The sequence below is a fragment of the Nematostella vectensis genome, chromosome 12 (assembly GCF_932526225.1).
Source record: "Nematostella vectensis chromosome 12, jaNemVect1.1, whole genome shotgun sequence".
NCBI lineage: Eukaryota > Metazoa > Cnidaria > Anthozoa > Actiniaria > Edwardsiidae > Nematostella > Nematostella vectensis.
In genome coordinates, this window is record NC_064045.1 from 8,473,549 (window position 1) to 8,490,045 (window position 16,497).

Genomic DNA, 16,497 nt, shown 5'->3' on the forward strand with positions numbered 1-16,497 from the left:
TTAACTTTTATACGCATTTCAAACTTTTGTTGTTAAGCTAGTAACCGTATTCTGAATACCTTTTTATTAAGAAATCGAAAAGTCGAATCAATTGCTATTTTTTGTCATTTTGGTGTAGGATTCGAATTTATTATTCGAGATGATCCGAGTTATATCATTCGACCTATCAATCGGAAGCGATCTCGTTGTTCTCTTTTCTTTTTATACTATTAAATTTTTCAATTTATTTCTTTACCTTAAATAACTTTAACTAAACTCCAATCGGCAGATAACCAAGAACCAGCCCCTGATAACTTAAACTAACTATTATTGATTTCGCCTTATTAACAGTTCCTCCGGCATAGCAGAGACACGCCGCAAGCATTATGGCAGAGTGTCATATATAATTCTAAGACATTCACATCCAGTCTAAAGCATACGCTTGCTTAAAAAATATAGAGACAATTTGAACAGCTTAGCTATTGAAAATAACGAGTGCGTAATAAACGACAGGTCAATCGCAAAGTGCCGTTATATCAAAATTAATCTTGTTATTCCATTCCACTCTCGAGGCTATTTCCACCTTTCTGGTTCGTTTCAAGTGTAATTCAAGTATTAGCTATTGTTCAGTGTGTCTCAACAGGTTTACTAGCTAGCCTTCACACTTTCGCTAGCTGCAAGTGATTGTTTCCTTCTGAGCTTGTTTAGCGCTTCTTTCATACTATTTCTGATCTCTGCACATCTCCAGACATAGATCATACTGTTCAAGATACTATTCAAGAATACAACGCTCTCTGCTATTGGATAAATGGCGTGGTATATCACCGCCTTATCCACTGCATTCAGCCGGTCTAGCAACAGAGAGACGCACGTAGGACAGCAACAAAGAAAAACAGTTCCAGTGACTATGACAACAGTTCTCGCTGCTTTGGTTTCGCGCAATTTTTTCTGAATGTCCGCGTTGCTGAAATCGACAGCATTCACTGAGCTCCTCGCGAGCTTGAAGATTTTGTAGTAAACTAGAGAAGTTAGAATAAGTGTCGCTGCCACGGTACCTGATGTTATTATCAGTTCCTCGTGACTGTTTATTCCAAGTGTGAGTCGAACACCAAGAAATAAAGCGGTCCAAATCGTCCAACACATGAATGAGCTGAGAATAATTCCTTTGCTTGTGACTTTCTCGTGATACCAGAAAGGATGAAAAACCGCTAGATATCTCTCGACTGTCATCAGATTCAGCGTGAGAAACGAATACCCAATGCAAAATATCTCTAGAAACCTGGCAATCAAGATCTCAAAACATGGCACTGTGTTGAGATTCCCACGTAGCTTGCTGGCTTGGAAAACCACAAACGCCGGTTGGGCGAGAAGGCCCACGATCAGGTCAGTTGTGGCAAGACAAAGGATAGATGTGTTTGAGGCGGTACGTAAGCGAGGTTTTCTTAAAATCGCAACGAAAACCATCAAGTTGACAACCACTATTGAAGGACTCAGAATGCCGTTGACAACACAAATTAAACTAGTGATTGTCCGAAATACATGACTGTCCGAAAATGCGAGTGTGTTAACCCCAGGGGGGAAGACATCAAGGCAGAGAAAATCAAGAGAGTTGTTTGTGAAGACCATCTTCATCTTACTTGGCGAAAGACCGTCTTGCACCAGCTGGCACTACTTGTCAGGAAGTAGGAATCAAATGCTCTTTTATGGGCAGCCAAAGTCACGGAATGACTAATAGTTAGGCAGTAAGACAGATAATTAGCAAAAGAAAGCATATTCGCGCTACATGTATATGGTTTTTGAACCATCCATTCTATGCCTTCTAGAATGATAAGGACAAATAGTGCACCAGGAAGAAGAAAGATATGCGATTAAATATATGAGATAAAGAAATACTACGACGACAAGAAAAAACGAACACCATCAAAATTACTGACAGTAAATGTCAACAAAAAAATAAAAATAAAAATAAATTCGAGGACAAAGCAGCCGAGAATCGAACCTCGCCCAGAACCTGTAAAATTAGAAAAAATAGACCATACTTTCAGACATGCGCTGAAAAACCGTATGGCAGCATGAGCTTTACGGCTAAAGCTGGAGATTTCGGCCCCAGCAACGCTATCTAGCGAATTGTACAACACAAAGGAACCTGAGGTACCCGCGCATTAATGGGGAGGCAATAACCAGGATCCCAGCCATGTCTTAGTCGGTTACGCCACCCACAACTCGCTGAGATGTACACTGAAAAATATCGGTGTCTTTTTCACTCTTGCGTCTCTTGGGAATGGTTGTGTTGCTATAGTAATGTCGTCATTATGTGTAGCACACTACGACCTATATCTATTGCTGACTTTAGCGTTTGTTCTTCTTTGTCCAGTCACGCACGTGCATATGCCATTTTTTTTGTATCCAGAAAAACAAAAGCAAGCTACATTGAAATGCACGAAATCTAAGAAGTTTTGTTTTATCAGGTTTTAGAAAATACTGTGATCAAACCTCTCGAATGCAACTCTCCTCGGATTTCTTAGGAACATTTTAGATCCTCGAGTTCATATTTTTCTTTCGGAAGAGCGAAATATGGCGCTTTAGAAATAAAATACACCAAAATTCCAGGTAAAACCTTTCATACTCAAGCTTTGATAAGACGGAAATTCTAATTTATTACAAAGTGCGTTGGTGCGTTCCCCATATAACATTTACTTGAAGAGCTCTTTCGCTTGAAAGATTGTCACTTATGCTGATGAAACGATGGAGTTATTCATTGATATGAATTCAGATTTTCAAATAAGCTTCGTCACTCTGCCCCCCCCCCCCCCCCCCCCCCCCCCCCCCCCCCCCCCCCCCCTCCCCTCAGCCGTTAGGGACCTTAAGCAAAAACGACGGCGACGGCTAGGACAACAAGATCGAAAAAGATGTGTTCGCGCTCGATCAATTCAATTGCAATGGAATAAGCGAAACATTATAGTCAGAGATAGATAAAGATAAACAAAGGACATTATTTCTACAGCAGCGAACGTAGTTAGGGGAGTTAACACGGCAAACGTCCGCGTCCTCAGTTGATAATAATAATAGTTTATTCGAACACTTCCAGTAATTATACAACTGAATTATTTGGAAGGCCAGCATTACAAAACATTAATTGACAAAGCGGATAGTAATAAAGTTATTGAAGCGATCAGTTCCACCGGTCGGCTGTATTGCCCGAACACTTGCCGAGCGGAGGGCGTAGCCATGGCTTACCGCGGAACGGGATGGGATAACCGATTTGAGGGGTTCCGAGGATGTAGCTTTAGATATAAAAGTCTGGCAGAGAAGCTTACGGCGCTCATCTAGTGTGGCAATTGCAGCGCGGCAGAATTTGATAGGGAAGATCGTATTCGGCATAGATACATCTCAAAGCTCTTTTTTGTATGCCAGCGCGTCCTGCAGATAGATGGGAAGAGACGCCCAAGCAGGGGCCGCATATTCTAGGACCGATCTTATTAAAAATAAGATAAATCTTAATGAGGTCATTTGGGTCGACCCCAGCTTTCCTCAGTAGCCTAAGCGCGTACAGGCGTTTATTCGCCTTTTTTATGATGTTTTCAACATGGATAGACCGTGAAAGTTGGAGTTTTCACGTCGTGGTTTTATGGACACGGCTTAAATGTATCAGACAGAATGCATTTTCACGTGCTGCTATTGAATTCTGAGTTCTCTGCCGTCGTCGTCCACGTTGCCGTTGTCGTTGCTTAAAGCCGCATTATCACCAGTTTACTTGCGGAGGTCCGACGGAAACCTCAACCGTTAAAAGACAGTCTAGTTATTATATAAATAAAATAGCCCAGGAACATGATAATCCACAGGAAGCCTGGAAGATAATTAATGATCTTCTCGGACGATCCTTGGATCAGCGTACAGTGAATGAGATTAAAATAAATGGCGCTAGTGTATATGCGCCTGATGAAATAGCTGAGAATTTTAATCAGTATTTTTCCAACATTGGTCAAAATCTTTCGGCATCCATTGATAGTAACGGTGTTGACTTTGAGCATTTTGTTAAAGGTGCGAGTTCACAATTTCGCAACTTTAAAACTGTTAGTGACAATGATGTTCTTAAGCTCTTACAGCTTATCAAAATCTAAAGCCACTGGCATTGACAAAGTGTCAGGAAAGATGTTAAAAGCTGCAGCGCCAGCAATTGCTCAGTCTTTTTCTTATATCTTCAACAGTTCTATCAAAACTTGCCATTTTCCCAATGATTGGAAGATAGCTAGGGTAATACCTCTTTTCAAGAAAGGTGAACGAATATTACCGGAAAACTATCGTCCTATTTCAATTCTACCAGTCATTAGTAAAATTATGGAACGAATACTTTATAACCAATTATACGAATATCTGCTAAAAAAATAGTTTAATTTCTAACCACCAATTTGGCTTTCGGAGGCTTCACTCAACCGTGTCAGCTCTGTTGGATTGCACAAATTCATGGTTAATTAACATGGACCGCAAAATGTTTAATCTGGTCGTTTTGCTAGATCTAAAAAAAGGCTTTCGATACAGTGGATCATGAGATCTTACTTCGCAAGATGCAAATCCTTGGGATTTCTCATGATGCTCTGTTTAGTTTTTTTAATTTAGTCCTACCTATCTGGCCGAAAACAAGTTTGCCAGGTTAATGAGTCGCTATCCTCTGAAAGCCATATCACGTGTGGTGTTCCCCAGTTATCAATTCTTGGCCCCCTGTTCTTGCTCCTATATATAAACGATCTACCAGCGTGCTTGCAAAATTCTACATCTCGCATGTTTGCGGATGATACTACTTTGACAATATCTGGCGTGTCAATGGAGGAAGTTGAGGGGGCCATGAATGACGACCTGAGTAGGGTTAAATTTTGGCTCAGGGCAAATAAATTGAGCCTTAATGTTGCTAAAACCGGATTTTTGCTGATTGGATCTCGTTATAAATTATAAATAACTTAGATAAACAGCCATCTATCATAATCGATTCTAGCAAAATTAAGCAAGTATCCCATAGCAAATTATTGGGAGTGACAGTTGATAGTCACTTGTCATGGGCCAACCGAATTGATGAAATTGCAAAAAAAAGTCTCCTGTGGTATAGGTGCAATAAGAAGTGTTAAGGACTATGTGGACAGAAATACTCTAATCTCTATCTACAATGCCCTTATTAAACCCCACTTTGGGTATTGCAGTGAGGTATGGGATACTCTGGGACAGGGCCACGTTAGAAGATTGCAAGTCCTACAAAACAGGGCTGCCCGAGTTATTCTAAACTGGAGGAATGAATTTCTGCCTTAGGATGGGACACTTTAGAAGAACAATGGGCAAAATCTAAATCTAAAACAATGTTTAAAGTGTTGAAGGGTCAAGCCCCAGAATGTTTAACCAAATTATTTAAGTTCAAAAATGAAGTTACTAAAATTGATCTCAGGGGTTCAACTTCCTCACTGCAACTACCCCTCCCTAAAACTGAAAACATGAAAAAATCTTTTTTATATAGCGGAGCAAACAGCTTATCCCCTGAAACAAGAGAATGTGATACATTCAATGCCTTTGTAACAAAATTAGCCTCTCACAAAAACCAATTTTAAGAATTTATTTTTTTACAAAAAGAAATTAAATATCTATATATATTTATATACAATTAGTAAAATTATTGTAAATATTGTATCATGTATAGAAGTAGATAGCCAACGCCCCTTGTGAAAACCAGCTATTGTTGTCAAGGTTATAGCGTTGTAAAATAAAAGCTACTATTACAGCCCATCCGCTCTAAATTATCGATCACATCCTCAAAGAAACTTCCAGTAGACACACTTTGAACACATTTTGAAATATTTTTCGCGTTTTCCGTTAAAAATCATCGGAGATTGTTACGTAACCGACTGGAAGTAAACTGGTGACAATGCGGCTAAGGTCCCTGTTCTTTTGGACTGCTGCGTGGTTGCTGTACCCCCAGTTGAGTGTGCCAAATTTGGTAATTTAGAGCCTAGTCCCTCCCGGGCGTGGGTGGTCACATTCGCTTCGACTTCGAATCGTTTCATAATATACTAGATATACTCCACTAGAAATCAACCAAATCTAGCAACATGGAGGCTGTGGCGAAACACGATTTTAACGCCACGTGCTCAGATGAGCTGAGTTTTAAAAAAGGCAGTATTGTTAAGGTGAGTTATGACCTCTTTCGTCATTTAAAACTAGCTCTTCGTTCGAAAACACGACTTTAACACTGACAGTAAAAGTCAGCTCATTCTAAGCCCTCCGTCCTTGTTCCTGCAGATTTTGAACAAAGATGTCGATGAAAATTGGTACCAAGCTGAAATGGAAGGGAACTCTGGCATGATCCCTGCTAACTACATCGAATTGAAACCACACGAGTAAGTAGAAGATGCATGCAAATCGCCACCATCCTATTAGCTAAACATGCCAAAACATGAGATACGTTTTATTGTAAGTTAATTACTTTTCCTACTGTCTTATCTTTCATTTTCAAGATTCTGAGCTTCAAGCATCGCCTATAACTGAAATCGAACGTTATTTGTTCGCTTAAGCTTTCTCTTAAACTATATTTGAATTCTATTGGCATACCCCCAGTAGATTTGATGAATAATTTGTCCTCTTAACTTCCGGGACAAATGATGGAAAAGGAAATGATTTGCCCCTTTTATTAAGTAGACTCACAATATCGGTTTTCACTGATGTTAATTTAACAAATTATTATATTTAACTATATTGGATCTGCTTTGTTTATTGTAGCTCTTAATTAGTCATTAATTAGTTTGTTATAGTTATAGTGGATGCATTCAAAAGCATGTATTGCCATATTGTATGGCTGTGCTCTCCACAGAAGAGCGGCCTGCATGTGTGGAACTAGGGGTGGGTTGAGAGGTCCATTGCATCACGTAAACAGGCTGGTTCTCACGAGTGACGTAAGCAGAGACAAAAGCGTAAGAGTCTCATGTCGCACGAGAACCAGCTCGACGGATGCAAGCATCAGTTCAAGAAGAACAGAAAGTTTTTATAATTTTACGTCTATGCTACGCTTATGTCATGTTGCATTATTATTGGCAGGTCAAATTTTTTGAGGGGGTTAAAGCAAGCCTACAAAATAATAACAGGGCTTCTGGAATTATGCGAAAAAAAACTCAAAATTACGCAGGATTCTTGGCTAAATTACGCGAAAAATCAATCATTACGCGCTAAATTACGCAGGATTTTGCAATACATTTTTCTTTCAAAATCAAAATTTTGCGGGATTCTTTACTGAATTACGCTCTAAATTACACGGAATATCAACTGTTACACCCAAACAACATTTTGTACTGAAGGAAAGCACGAAATAACTTGAAAAAGGTTAATTTTTTGCGTGAAAATATCTTAGGCGAGTTTTCATTGGCTCCTAGCCACCAGCCAATTAAAAAAAGTATTTTATTATTAGTCCTAGGCGGTTTAGCAAAGAATGCCTTGTCATTTTATTTGTTTTCGGAAATTCAGTTCGAAATTTCGCACTCTTACGAAGAATATCTCTTTTTTCACGAGAAATAGAGGTAACAACCCTAAAAGAACACATCAGCTGTGCAATTAAATGTTTTGTCTTTCAAAATTTAGCCAAATTACACGGGATTATGCAGAATTTTGTGGATTACGCGGAAAAAGCCAAATATCCCACTTCCGCACAAGCGCATAATTCCAGAAGCCCTGTAATACGGATTTTGTACACTGCATTACAATGAGACCTGGATTTTACGATGTGACTCTGGAGAAAGAAAATGTAAAATCGTAAAATCGAGGTATCGTTAAAAAAGGGTCTTCGATTTTATGATATAAAGGAAAATCCATTGAAAATATTGTTGTTACAAGGTCGGGTTAATTATCAATTTTTAGAAAATAATAATATTGTAACTGTACTCTGTGTAAGACTGTAAACTGTAATCTGCATTTAACAAGATCTGTCAAGTCAAGATAAACGATTAACTGTATGGTACGTGTGTGGTGTCTTGAGTTTTTCTCTCTTTGTTGATAGACAGAATCAGTAATATCATTGTTTCAAGGTCAACATTATAGATTTGTATCGTAAAATCGTGAATATCGTATCCAATATTGTTAGATCGGGGTAATTTCTCATACACTTCACTTTATTTCTACCGGGAGCAAGGAACCTCATCGTAAAATCAAGGTTATCGTAAAATCCAGTATCGCAAAATCTAGGTTCAACTGTATCAAGTGAATATGCATATTTGAAGACTAGGTTTTATTTAGCTATTTTTGATTGGGTATTAAGATTTAAAAAAGTACAACTCAAAGTAGAGCAATTGCTCAAAGTGTAGGTCTTTGAATAGTTAGACTTTGTTTCCTATTTTTTCACCTTGGAATGTATAATAGAATAAAAACAATAAACTGTAAATGGTTTGAAAAAAAAAAACTTGGTCAAGCCTGTGTATAAGTCACTGTGAGTATAATTGTCTAATGCCCATTGTTGTTGCTCAAGAAATAATTATGTTTATTCCTGAAGCTGGTTCAAGGGCAAGATTACAAGGTCACATGCAGAAGATCTTCTCATGAAACAGAACTTTGATGGGGCATTTTTGATTAGGGAAAGTGAAAGCACCCCAGGTGTGTATCTAAAAAAACCTATCCTAAATACCTAAATAGCACAATTTATCAATAACTGTGGAGGCTAGCTTGAAAAAAAAGTTCTTATAAACAGATTTACTGTTCTATATACTGTAAAATTGGATAAAAAGGGCCTGATAAGTTTTAATTTTTATATGACTTTCCACCCCCCACCATTGTTCTATCTCCAACACTAGGCGATTTGCACTAAGAAATCACATCATTTTTGGGGGTAACAAACTTGCTCATGCTCCAGCCAGAAAGTTTATGTATATAAACTATTTTTTTTTTCATCACTCTCTGGTGTTACTGGTAATGTCAGATCTGTGTTTATTGTGGCAGAAATCTTTGACATCCAAAAGTCCCCTATTGTTGTTGTTACCTAAAAATTTATGGAGAAAACCTAGAAGTGACTAGCAGTTACATCTCCCAAACATAATAAAACCAGGTAAACAACATCTTTATTTACAATTTTTATTTTATTTTACAGGTGACTTTTCTTTATCTGTAAGGTATGTTTAATTGACCCAAGATTTAAATTATTTATGATCAAATAATTAATTATTTACTTAAATTATTCATGTAAGCAGTTCCAATAAGACCCCATGTAATGTAATTCCAGATCAAACTCATATTTCAATGAGGCTCGATAGCTTGTCAGTTTTGCTGCATGCAAACAAGCCCTGACCAATCAGATCTCATGAATATACCAATGACGGTTGACTGTTATGGGATTAGAACATTGTACATTTCTTTTGATCCAAACATTCAAGTGCCCCCTTTAAATGGCCAATCTATTCCAAACTCTTTGATCTCAGCAACTCACTGAGTTGCTACATGAGAAAATGTGACCTTAACCCTCACCTTGACCTTGACCGTAACCGTCATCTTGACCTTGACCCTCACCTTGACTCTGACCTTGACCTTAACCGTCATCTTGACCTTGACCCTGACCTTGACCTTAACCGTCATCTTGACCTTGACTCTGACTTTGACCCTCACCTTGACTCTGACCTTGACCTTAACCGTCATCCTGACCATGACTCTGACCTTGACCCTCACCTTGCAGGTTTCAAAATAACATCCAGCATTTCAAGGTTCTGCGTGACGGTGCAGGAAAGTACTTTCTGTGGGTGGTAAAGTTTAACTCATTAAATCAACTGGTCGAATACCACCGTACCTCATCTGTGAGCAGATCGCAACAAATATTCTTGAAGGATGTTGATTCAGAGTGCTCGCAGGTATGTCCTTGTAGTGCTATAGTCGTAACAGGCTTCGAATTATTGTGGGAGGCAACAATTACAGAAACATTAAAAAAACATCGGGTGGCATAGCCACGCCCCTACTGGTCATGTGAGCCATCCCCTCCCCGGAGTTCTTGAAGAACTGCATAATCCTTAAACACGAAGGTTCCGGTATAAAAGAAAAGACCGCTCCTATTGAGCATTCATTCATTTCACCATTCATTTGCTTAAAAAAACTTTTGATTTGAATTCCTTCCTTATTCTTCTCAATTGAGCTCTCTCAAAGCCCGTCGATCCGACTTGGGTTATGCATGGTTTCGTAGGCTATGAAACCCTATGCAAATGAGATGTTTATCTGAGTAAGTGAATTATATTCGCTTTAACTAAAGGTAAACTATAATCCATCCTACTAAAACAGTTATACTTTGAAAGTATCAATAATACGGGAAAAGTTGTAATTTAAAAATAGAGTTTTGGATATTCAAAACAAAAACTAAAAATAAACATTATTACGCATTGTCTAGTGCAAAAATAATACCATCATGAATGTGTTTCTTTTCTGCTTTTAGGATACTGTCGTGGCCCTGTACGATTTCGTAGCCCAAGAAGCAGGGGAGCTCAACTTTAAAAAGGGAAACCACATCGAAGTCTTGGATAAAGAAGACGACAACTGGTGGAAAGGCCGCGTCGCGGAAACTGGGGAGGAAGGCCTGTTTCCAAGAAACTATGTTAGTTCTAAATAAGTAATTGCTACATTACGAGAATATTTCATTAAATATATCACTAGTAGCGTGACGAGTAGACGCGAAATCTACCGGAAACCACTTTCACTATGATGTTACACGATTTCAAAAAGATTACGACATTCTACGTCTCTGCTATCAGATTATATTTTTGTCTCACGTTGATGTCTAGATACTAAGCAAATTGTTAAGTCGAGCTCTATAACAGTCTTAACGTTTGTTAATTTTTTTATGGACAGAACCCAGGCTGAATAAGCACGGTTCATTTCCCATTTTAATCCTTCCAAAATCGATTCCAAAAAATTGTACAAAAACACGTCAATAAAATCAATGAAAACAACACACTTATTCTCAAAGCAAGTGAAAATGGTGTGCTTATTTTATTTTTGAATTTCATCAGTGGTGAAACAATGGACCTATTATCGATGAAAATAGATTTTGGAGAAGTCTGTAGAAATCAGTCCCGTATCCAGGGGGGTGCAGGGTGTACCACCGCACTCCTCCCCCCCCCCCCCCCCCCTCACACACACACACACACAACGGCAGAAGGTCCAACTTTGGGTCTCAATAGACGTGCTATTTGTAGACAAAACTAAAGCATCAGCTAGATCACCCTGGTATGTAGCAAAATCCGACAATAAACGTCCCGTGGAGATACTGCAAATCCCTTTTTGTTTCCCAGATTGTTATCACTTCCCCCCCCCCCCCCTGTTTCCTGAAAAATTAGGTCCACTTTTTAGGTACATTTCTCACCCCCCCCCTCCCCTCCCTCCCTCTCAAGAAAAACCCTGGGTATGGGGCTGAAAATATACCAGTAGAGGGGAGCCAAAGGCTCGTTGTACCAGAGCCTCTCATAATAAGGCACTTGGCGGGCGCTCGTTCGTTGAGCCTTCGAGTGCTCTGTGGTGCCAAAGGTTCTGACACATACGAGGTACAAGCACCGAGCGAACCTCATTTCAGTTACCAAAGTATAAAGATGCCTTAGGATTGGTGAAGATAAAGTCAAAATTCACAGATACAAAATTTTGACAGAAGATAATCGTGTTCAAGGGGGTCGAAGGGACATGCCGGGGTAATTGTGGAGCTTTTCAAACGCTGAACCTTTGTGGAAAACAGATGAGAAACGGATGAGTTTTTGGGGGTATTTAATGAACTATTCCTAACTATACCTTATTTGGCCGTGCAGGGGGCAAAAAAAAAAAAAAAAAAACAGTTAACGAAAATAGCTAGCTGATGGAAACAGAAAGCACGATATTCTAGACAAAGAAAAGCTTGCGAAATGGCCACTTTTTCCACGAACTGATATTCTCAATACCACAAGTAAACGACTCGCATTCGTTATTCCGTCCTGCTGGGATAAGGTTTACAACATCTCTCGTGCGCAAATATAAGGTGAGCTTTATTCGAGTTTTTCTGTCTGAGATTAACTAGATATTGTGCTGATATTTCTCGTGGTCACGATCATCTACAAATTTGAGTACTCTACTTTCAACAAACGTTGTCATTGCAAAAGGCAGATCTTATGCTGCATTCACACCAAAACCATGTTTAATTAATCAAGGTTTTTCTTTGCCTGATAACTTGCCAAGTCTCACATTGTGTTGAGTTCTTACTAGCTAAATGATCACTTAGTAACATGTACAGCACAGTCTATTCAGTTTTGTTCTTGGTTCTGTCCACTCTTTGGAGATTCGAGATTTCAACCAGTTTAATTAAACCACTAGTTTTAAACTGGTTTAAGTGCTGGCGTAGATGCGGTTTAAGAATAAAAATTCCTTATGGGTCTTATGGACATTTATAAAAATTTGAAAAACGAACTAATCGCCTATTTAACCATTTGTTCCTGCATTCAGTTGGAACAATGACGAGACATTTTTGCCAAACCAATTCTGCAATTTGGCAACGTCTATTCAAATAGTTGTGCAATCTGGTTGATAAGACCTAAGTTAAAATGGGGTCAAAGAGTTATCTTTCAGCTCTCTAAGGTAAGGTTTCTTTTCGATTTATTCACGTATGAGAACCAAAGACAGTCTAGTTCCAGGCCTTCTTATCGGGTTTCCTGTGGTTGGGTTTACTGCGGATCCCTTCTTTGGGTGAGCTCGTCCCAGCCCCCAGGCTACCTCACGGTTCATCTCCCAGCACAGGAAACCCGACAAGAACGCCTTGGACTAGGCTATCAAGACATCATTTTTGCAGTGCAATTCAGGATTGGCTCGGTCGTACTTAAAAATGACTCGGTAGTGTATTCGGGATTAGCTTCTGATCTTCTCAGAATTGAATCAGTATCAAATCAGGGATTCGCTCGGTATGGTTATTTCCTTTTGGTTGGTACCATTTTTTTTCGGATTTTACGATACTATGTGTTTTTCGGAATCGTGACTTGATATCTAGGAGTGACTCGATGCTACTTGTAATTGACTTAAGACATATATTACGTAAAAACACGGTGACACATCCTACGATTCTCTTCCAGACTTTTAAAATGTCTTCACTCGGTTCCACCTTACTACGCATGGCATTCTCAGCGGTCTCTTTGACGGGGATAACTGGTAACATATTGATCTGTCTCATTGTACTTCTCAACAAGACCATGAAAACCCCGATGAACTACCTATTGTGTAACCTGGCCATCTCAGACACTCTACTCCTAGTCCTCTTCTCGCCTCTCTACATATTCCAAGGCACATTTCAGCACCCACAAGGTGCCGAAGGGCGCGCGCTTTGCGCGACTGTTACCGGGGGTACACTTGCATGGACCTGTGGGTACGCCTCTGCGTATTTTCTTGTCGCGATCGCCGTAGAGCGCTATTTTGCCGTGACAAAGCCGTGCGAGCCTGGTCGCCGTATTACCAAAAAGAAACTCAGGTGGATTGTAGCGGGGTGCTGGTTTGGCGCTCTCTCTTGGAACAGTGTGGGATTCGCCGTGTGGGGGTATGACGCGGACTCTGGGTTCTGCAAAGAAGACTGGCCCCATAAGAACTCTCCTAAGATCTACAGCTCGCTTTCTCTTCTCGTTGTTGGGGCTCTTCCCGTTTGTACGATGTTTTTTCTCTACTCTTGTGTTGTCCACAAGCTCTGGTTCACAGGCGAAAATCCGTCAGGATTTGCACAATTTGCAGCGCTAAGAATGAGGAAAAAGGTGACAAGCATCGTCTTGGCGGTGAGCGTGGTTTACACACTATGCTGGATTCCAGAGCTTAGTATTTTTGTCACAAGCGTCTTCAACCCTGCCGTCGTCAAGGGCAACATTGCGTACCCTGCTGTTGTTGCCATGGTGACTGTCAATTCTGCAATCAACCCCATAATTTACTGCTTTCATAGTGGAAAGTTCCGCCGACATCTCGTGAAGCTACTCAGATGCGGACGTGCCAAGTCATGTGATTTAAGGGACTTGCATGAAATGCATTCTGGGAATACCCAAGATGCATGTGTGGGAGTACACCGTGAGCGCAGTTCTTTAACAAGGATTTGATATGGGAGGGGTGGGAAGGGATAACTAAGCTTTAGCATATGCTTGAGCAAAACACTTTTTCCACTTGTGATCTTGCTGTCTTTTGTAGTCTTTTGTTTCTTGTTTGTCTCATTATTGATTTTCCGGGGGAGGGGGGGGGTCACTTCTATGAATACATAATATAGAAAATTGTCACGAAAGGGTAGCAAAGAGCGAGCTTAAATTGGGTCCCTTCAGCTTTTCTTGTACTGTTAGTTCGCCGAGACCAGAATATATAATCATAATGCATTCAGTATTGATGACTCACTGTCACCTGAGCCAATTCAAACGCAGAACATGAGAGATACGGTTAGAACGTGACTCGCTCGCTTTGTGACATCCGTGTCATAGCGTGACAGGCTATAAACGCTAGACGAAAGTTTTTCGGGTGACCTGCCCCAGCCATAATTTTTTTATATTGAGGCAGACTATAGGACTCTATCTAGCCAAGAAATGGATGAGGTAGAACCAACATGAGGTCTCCGGCTTCCTCTAGGTCCAGGGTATGTAGTGTGGAACTAGATAGGATCGGAGCGCGGATGGGCTCGAATCTTGGCATTTGCTTCAAGGGAGGGGGGGGGGGTGGTTGTGATAGGATCGGAGCGCGGATGGGCTCGAATCTTGGCATTTGCTTTAAGAGAGGGGGGTGGTGGTTGTGATTAATCGCAGGTGGGGGCTTATTAGTGGTCTTAAAATATGGCGCCACAGTGTGACCAAAATAGCAAATCAGTAACTCCTGTGAGGGCAATGTCTGGAACTCGAATGGACAAAGCAGGGGGTGGATAATGGCCGGATAGACCGCTTATAACTGATCCAGTGGATCATGGTAGGTCTCTTCATAGATCTTAACAATACTTCACGCTGAATTGGATTTGTCGCGTCAGCAAAGTCGAGCAGGCGAAAGCACATGGACAGTACCTCCCATCCCTCAGACATTTATTTTCTTCAAGCAAAGTGTCAAATGAAATAAAACCTTTTTAAAAGAAAAAGTCGTTTGTTGTTGAGTTATTTTTTTAAACAATATTTCGGCAGACCAATACCTATTCAGTTTATAACCTGAATATGTGGACTGTCGACGCATACCACAAGGTCCGACGCACACCAGCAGATAAAGGCCGTCCGGTATGGTTTCTTCCTACGTTTTTGCCAAAGGAAGGCAGCATGAATGTAAACATTGCGGAAAATTATTCACCACCTCTTCAAAAGCGCCATATGAGAATCCTTATAGGTGAACGACGTTATGAGTGTGAAAAATGCAAGAAAAAGTTTACCACGCTGAGAGGCATGTCATTTGATCGTCCATTCGAAAAAAAAGGCTATAAGTACGATAACTTTGGCAAATGTTTTGGCCAGCCTAACAACATGGGGTGTAATTTGCTTGCGCATGCTGAAGTAAATCCTTAAAAATACAAGGAATTTGGGAAGTCATTCGCCCAGTCTACCACTCTGTACCCTCTCTGATGAATCACACTCGAAGTCACTTTGGAATAAAACCTATCAAATGTGACTACTGAGAGAAGCAGTATACCACAGCGTGAGAATTGACGAGACACATCCGATCACACACGGGTGAAAAGTCGTACGCCTGTCCTCATTGTGGCAAGGGCTTCGCTATTTCCAATAGTTTGAAACGCCACGTTCGCATACATACCGGTTAGGGGCCCTATGAGTGCAAGGTGTGTGGACGAGCATTATGAATGCAAACAGTTGTGGAAAGTGTTTATCCGCCCATTGTACCTCACACGTTGTCACACTCTTACTATACTGGTGAGAAGCCTTATCAAGGCGAAATTTGCGGCAAAAAGTTCCCAGGGCTCACTAACAAACGTATTCATATCAAAATACACCGAGGCGAGAGAAATTTCCCCTGTGAACGGTGCGCAAAAGCCTTCGTTGATCGGTTTAAACTGCGATACACAAATTTTATTCAAGACTGTTAGAAACTAAAATGAGTCTTCAATCATACTACGTCTTGACACCCAGCATTTGATTGGTCGAGTGGATGTTTTGGCGGGAATTTTGCAAGCACTTTGTGAAGAGCACGTTGTGAAGGGCACTTTGTTCGAGTCCAGGTCGCCCTGCAGTTTAATGCCGATGAAGTTTAACTAATGCAAACCGGCCATGCCATGCTGACGAGTCCCAATAAGGACGAAACAGCTGTCCATGGTTGCCGAACTGCACGGGTAATAGACTGTGCTAGCGTCCCGACTGTGCTAGCGTCCCGTCCCGTCTCATACACACAAGAGGCATTCAAGGAACCAGGTAAAAACAAAAAAAAAGTACTTTTATGTTATACAAATACAAAAGTTATACAAGGCATGAGTGTGAAATAGGGCGTAGGCCCCTATACACCATTTCGCTCGTGTGTACTTTGGGGATTCAGATTTCAGATTATTAGGGCCCAGGGATTATATGGCCGGACAAGTGG

The 16,497-nt window shown here is 40.4% G+C and overlaps 3 protein-coding genes across 3 annotated transcripts; 2 read left to right on the top strand and 1 right to left on the bottom strand.

The window, feature by feature from the left end:
* Positions 1-242: 242 nt before the first annotated feature.
* On the bottom strand, positions 243-1,839 carry LOC5509613 (trace amine-associated receptor 1). The gene has a single exon (XM_001630064.3). The coding sequence runs from the start codon at positions 1,609-1,611 to the stop codon at positions 628-630; it is 984 nt and encodes a 327-aa protein (XP_001630114.3). The 5' UTR covers positions 1,612-1,839; the 3' UTR covers positions 243-627.
* A 4,137-nt stretch (positions 1,840-5,976) lies between these two features.
* Positions 5,977-10,919, top strand: LOC116616585 (growth factor receptor-bound protein 2-like). Its single transcript, XM_048720187.1, has 6 exons — positions 5,977-6,146; positions 6,259-6,356; positions 8,492-8,592; positions 9,083-9,104; positions 9,662-9,833; positions 10,406-10,919. The coding sequence occupies exons 1-6, from the start codon at positions 6,069-6,071 to the stop codon at positions 10,577-10,579; spliced, it is 645 nt and encodes a 214-aa protein (XP_048576144.1). The 5' UTR covers positions 5,977-6,068; the 3' UTR covers positions 10,580-10,919.
* A 501-nt stretch (positions 10,920-11,420) lies between these two features.
* Positions 11,421-14,121, top strand: LOC5500530 (QRFP-like peptide receptor). Its single transcript, XM_032368935.2, has 2 exons — positions 11,421-11,971; positions 13,053-14,121. The coding sequence occupies exon 2, from the start codon at positions 13,062-13,064 to the stop codon at positions 14,049-14,051; it is 990 nt and encodes a 329-aa protein (XP_032224826.2). The 5' UTR covers positions 11,421-11,971; positions 13,053-13,061; the 3' UTR covers positions 14,052-14,121.
* The last annotated feature ends 2,376 nt before the right edge of the window (positions 14,122-16,497 follow it).